The sequence below is a fragment of the Ctenopharyngodon idella genome, chromosome 2 (assembly GCF_019924925.1).
Source record: "Ctenopharyngodon idella isolate HZGC_01 chromosome 2, HZGC01, whole genome shotgun sequence".
Classification (NCBI taxonomy): Eukaryota; Metazoa; Chordata; class Actinopteri; order Cypriniformes; family Xenocyprididae; genus Ctenopharyngodon; species Ctenopharyngodon idella.
The window spans coordinates 34,932,890-34,946,022 of NC_067221.1; the positions used below are offsets into that span (position 1 = coordinate 34,932,890).

Below are 13,133 nucleotides of genomic sequence, written 5' to 3' on the forward strand. Positions count from 1 at the left end.
GCATGCACTTTCTGTATTATTTTAGCATCTAATTAACTGAGTATGCAAATCAGCAAATAGAGCAAACATGCTCACAAAAGCTGTGCTGCAGTGAAATGTGCAACTTGTTCATTTGTGTTCCTAAGATAAACGATTGTCTAAAACTTCATTGTAATTCAGTGGACTTGGTATATGCATGTCGCTTTCATATTGTTGTAAACAAATCAACATTTCCCTATTGATTTCATTCAATATGTTATAATAATAATGCATTTTTTGGGAATGGTATTGAAATGGCACCTGCTTATTCACTGATGTTTAGTGATTGAGATGCAGGTTTTGGTGCTGAAATACTTTGCAAAAGTGACGCAACTGACCCTTCATTGCTTGTAGCTATTATTTTTCTGAGACGTCATAGGTCATTGCTTCAGGTCAGGCACCGCAAACATTAGCCAGTTGATCAAACACAGCAAGAGCACTGCAGGCCGATAAAATTTCAGTGCTTCAGACATGCACTTAACTGAATACATGAGGACAGCTTTCAGTGGAAACCACCAAAGCAGCAGTAATTTTTTGTATGGGCTTGTGTGTGCATATGTGCATGTATAAATGTATGTTCATTCATGTAAGTCAGTGATGTTTGCTTAAAGACTATGATGGAAGCACAACAGTGACTGTTTATGTAAAAATAATCTAAAATATATATAGTAAATATCACTCTTGGTACATTTCAATATTTTAGTGAATAAAAGTGTAAAATATATCACAGGTTGCTTATGTGTTTTATATTAATTTACTAATGTAAATTAAAAAATATAAAAAAATCTAGTCAGTCAGATCTAATGCAGTAATAATTGAGGAGATCCAGGATTAGGCGGGAAGATCCTGTTATTCCCTTGTTTCTCTCAGTTGATGAGCTGCCGAAGACCCTGGTGCACACCATTGCTCACAGTAGCTGCACGCATAAAGTTATCTGGCAGGATGAGGACTGTTACGTCATGTACGAAGCATAAGAAAGCCGCCAAATGCTTCTTATCAGTGCACAGGTGTCACCAAGGGAACGCAACACTTGCAAACTCCCACACTATTTCCTCATTTATCCTGCAACCCATGGGCGCATAGGAACAGCTGATCATCCCCGACGGGTTCCCTCACCCTAAAACATAGTCGGGTGTCTCATCGGATGCTAACTGATCCCATAATATTGAAGTCCAGGACACCAGTGCTTGCTGGAGAGATGCTCAACCCGCAGCCGGGGTGAGTTTTAGGGTGATAGTAGGTGATTCTGACATGGATGTGGGGCAGTGACTGCAGAGTCTTACCCTGACAGCAATGAATCATGGGTGCTTTAGACTGCCGGCAGTGTGAGTCAGGCCAAGAATAACAGAGTCCTCAGGAAAACCTGGGACAGATTTTCCCAAGAATCAGCCTCATTTTTGTCTCATTACCTATATGCTGAACTGAAGTATTAAAGTGTTTAATTATTTTTGATGGCTATAGGGAAATTTAAACCATCAAAAATAAATAAACACATGCAAATATTTATCCAGTGTTTTCAGACTGAAAGAACAAATAAATAAATATTTTTAGTAAACCGTTCCCATACCATTCCAAAAAAATGCATTATTATATATCATATTGAATGAAATCAATAGGGAAATGTTTATTTGTTTACATCAGTATGGAAGCAACATGTATACACCAAGTCCACTGAACTACAATGAAATTTTAGACTTCCGTTCATCTTCGGAACACAAATGAAGCTATTGTTAATGAAATCTGAGAGCTTTCTGTCCCTCCATTGACATCCTAAGCAACTACCACTTTCAAGGATCATTAAGGTAGTAAAGACATTATTAAAGTAATCCATCCAGTGGTTTAACCTCAATTTTATGACGCGAGTGGTTTGTTTGTGCAAAAAACAGAATTTAGCACTTTATTTAAAATATTAATCTCCAATGCACGTTCCCGAAACCATGCATGCGTTGTGAACGTGTGACGGAGATTAATATTTTGTAAATAAAGTGCTACATTATGTTTTTGTGTTGCTTCATAAAATTGAGGTTAAACCTCTGGAGTCACATGGATTACTTTTATGATATCTTTACTACCTTTCTGGGGCTTGAAAGTGGTAGCTGCACTGCAAAAAATACTTTTCTTACTTAGAGTTTTTGTCTTGTTTCTAGTCCAAATAGCACCTAAAAATTCTTAAATCAAGAAGCATTTTCTAGACAAGTAAAAATTATTGTCTTGTTTTCAGAAAAAATAGGTCAAAATTAAAGGATTAGTTCACTTTCATATAAAATTTTCCTGATAATTTACTCACCCCCATGTCATCCAAGATGTTCATGTCTTTCTTTCTTCAGTCGAAAATAAATTTTTTTGATGAAAACATTCCAGGATTATTCTCCTTATAATGGACTTCAATGGCCTCCAAACGGTTGAAGGTCAAAATTATAGTTTCAGTGCAGCTTCAAAGGGCTTTAAACGATACCAGACAAGGAATAAGGGTCTTATCTAGCGAAACGATCGGTCATTTTCGAAAAAAATGTAAATGTATATGCTTTATATAAACATTACATTTAAATTTAATTTTTTTTAAATGACCGATCGTTTCGCTAGATAAGACCCTTATTCCTCGTCTGGTATCGTTTAAAGCCCTTTGAAGCTGCACTGAAACTATAATTTTGACCTTCAACTGTTTGGAGGCCATTGAAGTCCACTATAAGGAGAATAATCCTGGAATGTTTTCATCAAAAACCTTAATTTCTTTTTGACTGAAGAAAGAAAGACATGAACATCTTGGATGACATGGGGGTGAGTAAATTATCAGGAAAATTTTATATGAAAGTGAACTAATCCTTTAAGTGAGTTTTTGCTTTAGATTATTTTGCTTACCCCATTGGCAGACTATTTTGCTTGTTTTAAGCAAAAACTCACTTAATTTTGACCTATTTTTTTCTGAAAACAAGACAAGAAAATGCTTCTTGATTTAAGATTTTTTAGATGTTTGGACTGGAAACAAGACAAAAAAAATCTAAGTAAGAAAAGCATTTTTTTTTATGTGTAGCTGTCTTTGGAGGGAAAGAGAGCTCTCAGATTTCGTCAAAAAGATCTTCATTTGTATTCGGTAGATGAACGAAAGTCTTACAGGTTTGAAAGAACATGAGGGTGAGTAAATGATGACAGAATTTTCATTTTTGGGTAAACTAAACCTTTAAAGACATCACTGGCCTTGTTTTCTTAAATTCTTCTTTAACTTGTATTATTACTATAAAACATTCAGATTCAGGTCTGTGTTCCGTTCTGTGTTTGAAGGTTTCTGTGACAGGAACCAGAGCAAATAAATCAATCTCTGCTTGGAATAACTTACTCACTGGATAACTCTGACTCACACTCCCTCTCTTTCAATTTCTTTCTCTCTCTCAGGCACATGGGTGACATTTGGAGGGCAGATTTCAGATGAGGTGAGTATGTCAAATTTTTTATATTCATAACCAGGAGGTAAACTTAATTCTTTCCAAGACATTTTCAACAGCAAGTAATCTATAGATTAAACAATATATTTACTCATAATAAATACTTTTGTAACATAATATAATAGGGGGCTGAATCATCTGTATGTTTTCACCCATAATTCCATTTCTAAATCCATTCTAGCCATAAGCAGAAATTGGGTAGAGATAGCCGACATAAGCATGTTCTGTGTTGGCAGTCTTGGCAGAGAGGAAGGCTCGTAGACACATCATGCTGTGGTCTTCATCATTATTCAAACAATAACATCATTCTGCCAGTCCCCCTTTCTGACACTTACCCAAGGCAAATGCACATAAATACTAGCAGTTCTTACATCATAAAAGTCCCTGTGGCAACAACTTCCACGACAAGCCTGTCTTTCCCCAGAGGCGGAGTCTCCTCTATTGTCCAATCATCCCTCTTGTCCAGTCAAATTATGCGAGATGCAGACGTCCCAGTTCGGTCCCCTTCTCCACATGTCATAAGTCATCTCATCAGCAGCTGAACAGACGGTTTTTCCTTATCGGCCTGCTAATATACAACTACACTGACAGAACGGATCACTGTCACTCATGCTGGCTGACAGCTCTCTGTCAAAGACAGCAAGAGAGAGACTGATGGATTGTAGAGATTGCAAAGGTTTTAACCACCGTGTCAACTGTTCTGTCATCAGAAGATCAAACTCTGACATGAAGATCATTGTTTCATTGCAGCAGTTACACAAGAAAAACAGATCCTCTGGTCCAAAGCCTGTTAAAGGGGCGGTCACACTACACATTTCCTTCATTGACTTCCATTCATACATATGCGAATGCGTCAGACCAAAAACACAAGCTCATGTAAAAAGTTTCGCATTCTGCTTCGTTTCAGAGTTCAGGTTTGGTGAACTCTGATCTGCGAATTCACATCACGTGAAGATTCACGTGTGACCAGTAGAAGATCGATACATCACGGTGTGACCTATTGGCTGAATTAAAAGAACGCATATTTTTTCAGTAAAGTCGAGTATATGTATATTTTTACATTTTGAATGTATTACTATTTGTTATATGTTGAATTCATGTTTATAAAAAAGATGTGAGCAGTGGAATGGAAAAAAACTGTCTAAAGGCCCGTTCACACCAAGAATGATAACTGTAAAGATAACAATAAAGATATAGTTCTAAAAATCGTTCTAATTATAAAAGAATAGCACTGTCTACACCACAGCTATAACGATAACGATATAGAGAATATGATATCATTGGGATCTTTTCAGAGCGATTTTATTTTCGAATTGTTGAACGATAAAACACTGACAGCCAATCAGAATCCATTCTAATTTAAGGGCTCGCGCATTTTAAATGGCAGACGACAATGCGGAGAAGGTAAAGGGTTAGTTCACCCAAAAATGAAAATAATGTAATTTACTGTATTACTCACCCTCATGTCGTTCCACACCTGTAAGACCTTCGTTCATCTTCGGAACACACTGCAAAAAAAAATAAAAATAACAAATAACGACTTATGTGATGGCCGATTTCAAAACACTGCTTCATTAAGCTTTGGAGCGTTATGAATCTTTTGTGTCGAATCATGATTCATTTTTGGGTGAACTAACCCTTTAATCCCATAGGTCCAGAAAAAGCCACCACTGTTTGACCTAGTCAAACCCCCTTTTCAAGGACACTTTAAAGAAAATGGATGTATGGAAAACAATCGGTCATACCCTCGGAATAAATGGTGAGAAGTATTAACGTTAAGATCATTATGCCAGGCTAGCAAACAGTGTAAAATAAAATTACCTCAGGTATCCAGCGCTAGTTTCGACAACATTGTCTTGCTTCCCTTGAAGTTGCAGTGAAAAAGTCTAGGCGTTGTTTTTATTCCACTATATTGACTTCGTCAGCTAAATTCACGATTAGATCTATTCACTCGAAACAGCATGCTGAGGACATCTGCTGGTTAAAGCCGTGTAAATGCAACAAGAACAGCAAAACATGTTGTACACACTTTGAAACCGCAGCGCGTGAGCTTAGAATAAACAGACCGTTATCGTTTGTTGGTGTGGACGCAAATATAGTTATCGTTATACTTATCTTTATAGTTATCATTCTTGGTGTAAACGGGCCTTAAGTCTAGTGCATGTTTACATAAAAAAAAAAAAACCCTGAAAAGTAGCGCAGTGGAATGCAAAACACAGGGTAGTGGAATGGGGGAAAAAAAACTCAAGGTCGTGTTTTTTAAAAAAGTTGAACTAATTTTAACTTGAGCTCGCGCTTTATTTTTTAAATACCATGTCTTGCACACTATGCCCTAAGCACAATGGTTAAAAACAGCACATGCAAACTTGCACATGTTTGCATAGAAAAACAATGGAAAAGTGGCACAGTGCAGTGAAATGGAAAAAATGCTAGGTTCACAATATGTTTTTTGAAATTTTATCCTATTAACGTGAGCATCGGGTTTTTAGAACACTGCAGAAGACGCAAACGCAATAGTCAAACACGTCCATCTAGGATCTGAACAACAATTAAAAAACAGTGCAATGGAATGCAAAATCGTGTTCTGTGAGAACGACCCTTAAGGGTCCATTTTAAGTCTGTTTCAAATTAGTAATGAAAACTCATGTGTATACTAGCTTGTGCTTTTAAATCTCGAAGATAGTTGTGATATTGCAGTGCAATTTAATTTATCTCGCCCTACGTCATGACTAGCTGTTGTGTTACTATATATAAAATGATTAGCACAATTTTTAAAGGATAGGCTACATTTAACAAGCATCCACGCATAATAATAATATTGTGTTAATATGTGCATGAATGCCGTTATACTCTGTACATCTGCCTGAAAATCTGTCCGTAAAGGCGTATATTATTTTTCTGCATTATATGACAAATAGTATGAGGTGTACAAAATGCAAACACTGTCAGATGCTGTGGCACATATTCCTATATACATAGTGACAAGCAGGCATTAAATACCAGGATGGAGCCAAGTGTTTGAAAGGGAGGGGTTGAAAAATAACAGTGCGCAGTGAAATCAGCCGAAAAGGAAAATCATTTCACACACAGAGCAAGCTATTGCATTTTGATGAAAGATTACAAAGATAAACAGGTTTTCTTTAGAATAACATGCATTTCGTGATCCTGTTCTGCCCTTCTCTCTCAATCGTTGCCTATCCTAACTGCACTGTCCATATGAATAAAAGTGGCAAAGATATTGAACAAAGGTTCAACACAATATGTCAGCTCAGCCCTGAATTCGGTTTGGACATCAAGTGTGATGGACATGAATGTTATAAAAGTGCTTCACATGGCAGTGAGTCATGTGAAGTGGATTTAAGCAGCGCAGTTTTCAGAAAGGTGAGCGTTCAGTTATCCGTTTCACACACTTCTGAGCTCTCTGCATTGCTGATTGACATATGAGTGCGTGATAGTGATATAGTGTGTGTGTGTGGTGTGTGTGTTTTGCAGGTGGCAGAGCAGCTGATGACTATAGCCTATGAAAACGGGGTCAACCTCTTTGACACTGCAGAGGTCTACTCAGCTGGGAAGTGAGTTTGGCCTTTGACTTACAGCAAAATGAGTGGCTAAATTCATCTGGACCACTTTACTATCTTTACATACTATCTAACTAATCTAAATATTGCATACTGTAGCTTATTTAATATATAGTATGCAAATTGGGATTTAGTAGATATACAACCTAAATTCTGGAAATGTTGGGACGTTTTTTAAATTTGAATAAAATGAAAACTAAAAGACTTGCAAATCACATGAGCCAATATTTTATTCACAATAGAACATAGATAACATAAATGTTTAAACAGAGAAATTTTACGCTTTTATCCACTAAATGAGCTCATTTCAAATTTGATGCCTGCTACAGGTCTCAAAAAAGTTGGCATGGGGGCAACAAATGGCTGAAAAAGCAAGAAATTTTGAAAAGATTCAGCTGGGAGAACATCTAGCAACTAATTAAGTTAATTGATATCAGGTCTGTAACATGATTAGCTATAAAAGGGATATCTTAGAGAGGCAGAATCTCTCAGAAGTAAAGATGGGCAAAGGCTCTCCAATCTGTGAAAGACTGCGTAAAAAGATTGTGGAATACTTTAAAAACGATGTTCCCCAATGTCAAATTGCAAAGGCTTTGCAAATCTCATCATCTACAGTGCATAACATCATCAAAAGATTCAGAGAAACTGGAGAAATCTCTGTGCATAAGGGACAAGGCCGAAGACCTTTATTGGATTCCTGTGGTCTTCGGGCCCTCAGACGACACTGCATCACTCATCAGCATGATTGTGTCAATGACATTACTAAATGGGCCCAGGAATACTTTCAAAAAACCACTGTCGGTAAACACAATCCGCCGTGCCATCTGCAGATGCCAACTAAAGCTCTATCATGCAAAAAGGAAGCCATATGTGAACATGTTCCAGAAGCGCCATCGTGTCCTGTGGGCCAAGGCTCATTTAAAATGGACTGTTTCAAAGTGGAAAAGTGTTTTATGGTCAGACGAGTCCAAATTTGACATTCTTGTTGGAAATCACGGATGCCATGTCCTCCGGGCTAAAGAAGAGGGAGACCTTCCAGCGTGTTATCAGAGTTCAGTTCAAAAGCCAGCATCTCTGATGGTATGGGGGTGCATAAGTGCACACGTTGTGGGCAGCTTGCATGTTTTGGAAGGCACTATGAATGCTGAAAGGTATATAAAGGTTTTAGAGCAACATATGCTCCCCTCCAGACGATGTCTATTTCAGGGAAGGCCTTGTGTATTTCAGCAGGACAATGCAAAACCACATACTGCAGCTATTACAACAGCATGGCTTCGTCGTAGAAGAGTCCGGGTGCTGAATTGGCCTGCCTGCAGTCCAGATCTTTCACCTATAGAGAACATTTGGCACATCATTAAACGAAAAATACGTCAAAGTTGACCATGAACTCTTTAGCAGCTGGAAACCTATATCAGGCAAGAATGGGACCAAATTCCAACACTGAAACTCCAGAAACTCATAACCTCGATGCCCAGATGTCTTCAAACTGTTTTGAAAAGAAGAGGAGATGCTACACCATGGTAAACATGCCCCCTTCCCAACTTCTTTGAGACCTGTAGCAGGCATCAAATTTGAAATGAGCTCATTTTGTGCATAAAATTCTCAGTTTAAATATTTGTTATGTTATCTATGTTTTATTGTGAATAAAATATTGGCTCATGTGATTTGAAAGTCTTTTAGTTTTCATTTTATTCAAATTTAAATTTGTAATAGTCCAGCCTGTAAACTTCATATCCAAACTTCCATCTTGCCAGCTGATTCATCTAAACCTGTTGGAAGATGCAGAAGGGAATTCACTATGATTGAATTTCACCCACTGATAGAATCATTTTTGTACATATTGTCTGCATTACTTTTGCATCAAATTCATTAAAGGAATTATACATTCAGGTTGTGATGCAAACGGCCACAAATTTAGTACTGAATGCAATTTACATGGGGCAATTCTCAGGCTTGCAGCAGGTTCTGTCTAGTGCTGAATACAACAAACTATAGTAGCCATATTTTTCTAGGACTGTAAAGCATCACTCCACCACTGTGATCAGGCACCTACAGTACATTGGCTATTTAAAATGCCAAAAGTCTGGATATGTGCCTGGTCGTAATGCTTTTGAGCATTATTTGATAAATTACTGCTGCCATAATAACTATAAAAGTACACTTACAATCATTTTCAGTAAGTTTTACATTTCCTCCAGCTTTCTGTGGACAGAAACCATATCTCAGCGTTAACCGAATCAGGCAAATAGCGCTGACGTTTGTGAATGTTGCAAATTCTATAATGAAACTCATGCATACAATGGAGGTGTGTTTGCCCTGAAAAGAATGACAGCAACTTTAAGTTTAAATATGCATAGCACAGTGCTGTAGTGGATGTTTAGTGACTTTACCCCACAGTCGAGTGCCATACAAAAAAAAAAAAACTCTACCAATCCAGCAAAAAAATCTTGCACTTAAATTGTGTCTTTCTTCTTCACAGGGCTGAAATACTCCTAGGAAACATTATCAAGAAGAAGTGTTGGAGGTATTTGTCTTAGTTCTCTTATATTATCATTAATTTAAGGGGGATCCCACTGATCAATTTCATTGAGATATTTATAAAACCATTGCACTCACACACTTCTGTCTGTGTGTGTACAGGAGATCCAGCCTGGTCATCACTACTAAACTGTACTGGGGAGGAAAGTAAGTCCGTCCATCCATCCATCCAGCCATCCATCCAGCCATCCATCCATCTATCTATCTATCTATCTATCTATATATCTATCTATCTATCTATCTATCTATCTATCTATCTATCCATCCCTCCACTCTTTTCATTCTATCAGTAACAACTACTCTTATTTTCTCCTTGAGATTTAGGCATTTCTTTCTTTCTTTCTTTCTCTAGGGCAGAGACAGAGCGTGGGCTCTCGAGGAAGCACATTATTGAAGGTAGATATTCTTCTTCTTTCTTCTAATCCCCCTGTCGTTTGTAATTGACCTGAACCTTTTTTCTTCTTTTCTTTCTCATTGCCTCCTCCCTATTGATTTTTTTTCTCCTTCGCTGCAGTAGACTGTGTGTGGCCTTGTTCCTAATAAAAGCTCAGCACCCACACCAACATTCATTCTTAAACAGTGTGAGATTCTCTCTCTCTCTCTCTGAGTCTTTCTTGATAAATGCTTATACAGAGAACACATGCAAACCAAGGTAATGATTCAAATACAGTATGTATATAGACACAGAAACCATTCACCTTCAACTTTTATTACAGTTCCAAATGTAATTTTCATAATCATATGATTGTCTTCTTTTCCAGTAAAATGTCTAAACTGTAATTTTGTAATTATAATTAAAACAAAGACTTGTTTTAATTATAATTTAGACATTTCTTCTGGAAACAAAACAAAAATGCTGATTAAAGGAACACTCCACTTTTTTTGAAAATAGGCTCATTTTCCAACTCCCCTAGAGTTAAACAGTTGAGTTTTACCGTTTTCGAATCCATTCAGCCAATCTCCGGGTCTGGCGGTACCACTTTTAGCATAGCTTAGCATAGTTCATTGAATCTGATTAGACCGTTAGCATCTCCTTAAAAAGTAAATGATATTAATGATATTATATGGTTGCAAGGCACGCTCCCTGTGTAAACAGGGGGTCACAGGCGTTGCGTAATATCATTGCGCCTGCTGCACCCATGGTACGGCAGCAAATTTCCTTGATTATTACGCCAGAATGAGAGTATAGTTCCTAGTCATATTGGCCTAGAAAATCGCAACTTTTCATTTTCCATCGGTCTTAGTACACGATGTATCTACAGAAGAATCAAGTTTTAAATAGGAAAAATATCGAAACTCTTTGGTCATTTTTGAGCGAGATGCTAACGGTCTAATCAGATTCAATGAACTATGCTAAGCTATGCAAAAAGTGGTACCGCCAGACCCGGAGATCGGCTGAATGGATTCGAAAATGGTAAAACTCAACTGTTTAACTCTAGGGGAGTTGGAAAATGAGCCTATTTTCAAAAAAAGTGGAGTGTTCCTTTAATACTAAAAATAATTGAAACATACATACATCACATACATATTTAGCTTAACTTTTTAAAACCTTTAAAGGCTTTTCATTTATTTTGTAATTCAATTTTTATTTAACCATATTTACGTGGTATTCTTATAATCGACAGCATGTAAATGTTTGAGATCATAAGCTTTATTTAAATGCGTAAGAGTGGAAATCTACATGTAATAATATTCTGATTTATCTCTGCTCTATTACTGTATTCCTATGAGACGAAGGCAAACCACTGATTTTAAGAGAGTTTAATATCTCTAATGTCATTTCTATATCACTTTCAGATTGAGAAAACTGTTTGTATTTCATGAAACTAATTGAATCATTCGCATACTTCGCTCATCCTTCCCTCCCTCCCATTCCCCAAGTTATTTTTATCACTCTAGCTTGTGTGTACTTTTCCTTCCTGGCTCATGGCTCTCTCCCCTCCTCGTTAGCTCGTGTTTATATGACATTGTTTGTGGACTAGAAAGAAACGTCTGTTTATCCTCTATGTACTTTTTAAAAAGCTCCCTGCTAAAAATATCTCCTCCACAAACCCAGAAAATTCTGACTGATTAGAGCCGTGGCAGTTGCGAGGGCGCACTCGGTGAGCCAGGGGCAGATTAATGAGTCTGAGATTGGCTGGATTACAGTGTTTTTGTGATGGACGAGTGTGCGGTTTATCTGTCAGATTAATTTCAGTATGGCAGAATAATCACATTTACCGTCTGATCACCTGAAAGCTGACAACTTTGTTTCAACACACCTGGTGTTTGCTTTTTCTCGTTCTCTCTCAGCCAAGATTTATTGGCATGACTGTAAAGCATCAGTTTTGCCAATGCATTACTTTCACAGTACTTACACACAGGTGTATGAAATAAAAAAATGTAATTTAAAAGAAAAGCTATGTTCAGGGTGTTCAGAGGTGGAGTGACCCAAAAAAGTATTTGGTCACTTAAGCGGCACTCAAAAAAAGTTTGAATGCCATTGCATTAAACAACAAAATGTCAAACCAAGTGGCATTTATTTAAAAGAAAAACAGCACAAGCACACATTTCATGCAAAACATTTCACAGAACAGATGTTTGTAAGGTTCTAAATGGAAAAATAACAGATATAAGATGATTTCTTAAAAGAAATTATTACTTTTATTCAGCAAGAATGCTTTAAAATGATCAAAAGTGACAATAAAGACATTTATAATGTTACAAAAGATTTCTATTTCAAATAAATGCTGATCTTTTTAACTATATACAGTATTTATTAAAGGATCCTGAAAAAAAATCACAGTTTCCACAAACATAAAACAAAAACTGTTTAACAAGAAATATTTCTTGAGCACCAAATCAGCATATAAAATGATTTCTGAAGGATCATGTGACACTGAAGACTGGAGTAATGATGCTGAAAAATAAGGAATACATTATATGTTTAAAAATATGTATTAGGAAAGAAAACAGTATTTTTCTGTATTCATCAAATAAATGCAGTATAGAAGCGCATAAGAGACTTCTGTCAAAAACATTAAAAAAATCGGTAACACTTTACAAATTTCATTAGTTAACATTAGTTAACTACTTTAGTTAACATGAACTAAGAATGAACAATACTTACAGCATTTATTAATCTTAGTTAATTTCAACATTTACTAATACATTATTAAAATCAAATGTTGTATTTGTTAACATTAGTTAATGCACTGTGAATTAACATGAACAAACAATGAACTGCTGGATTGTTTTAACTAACGTTAACAAAGATTAATAAATTCTGTAACAAATGTATTGATCATAATACATTAACTAACGTTAACAAATGAGGCCTTATTGTAAAGTGTTACCAAAAAATCTTACTAACATTTGGTAATGTAATTGTCTATAGTTTTATGTGACACTCATTTTAAATGTGCCTGATGTGCCTTTTTTGGGGTCACTGGTCTATAAATAGTAATGAAACAATATATTTTGGTCAGTATGATTGACTTTATTTTTGTGTTCCCAAATTTTATACCAATAAATATGCAATATTTTTATGACTGATAACTAATATAATTATACATCTGTT

The 13,133-nt window shown here is 36.4% G+C and overlaps 1 protein-coding gene across 3 annotated transcripts in view; it reads left to right on the top strand.

Annotated features, from left to right (window-relative positions):
- The window catches only part of kcnab1b (potassium voltage-gated channel subfamily A regulatory beta subunit 1b), a 76,892-nt gene that overhangs the window by 38,188 nt on the left and 25,571 nt on the right, over window positions 1-13,133 (top strand). For all 3 annotated transcript variants that reach the window (XM_051914737.1, XM_051914716.1, XM_051914727.1), the window contains 5 exons: window positions 3,409-3,446; window positions 6,951-7,030; window positions 9,516-9,560; window positions 9,677-9,721; window positions 9,927-9,970. In XM_051914737.1, the coding sequence (XP_051770697.1) occupies window positions 3,409-3,446; window positions 6,951-7,030; window positions 9,516-9,560; window positions 9,677-9,721; window positions 9,927-9,970 (252 nt within the window). The remainder of the gene's footprint in view (window positions 1-3,408; window positions 3,447-6,950; window positions 7,031-9,515; window positions 9,561-9,676; window positions 9,722-9,926; window positions 9,971-13,133) is intronic.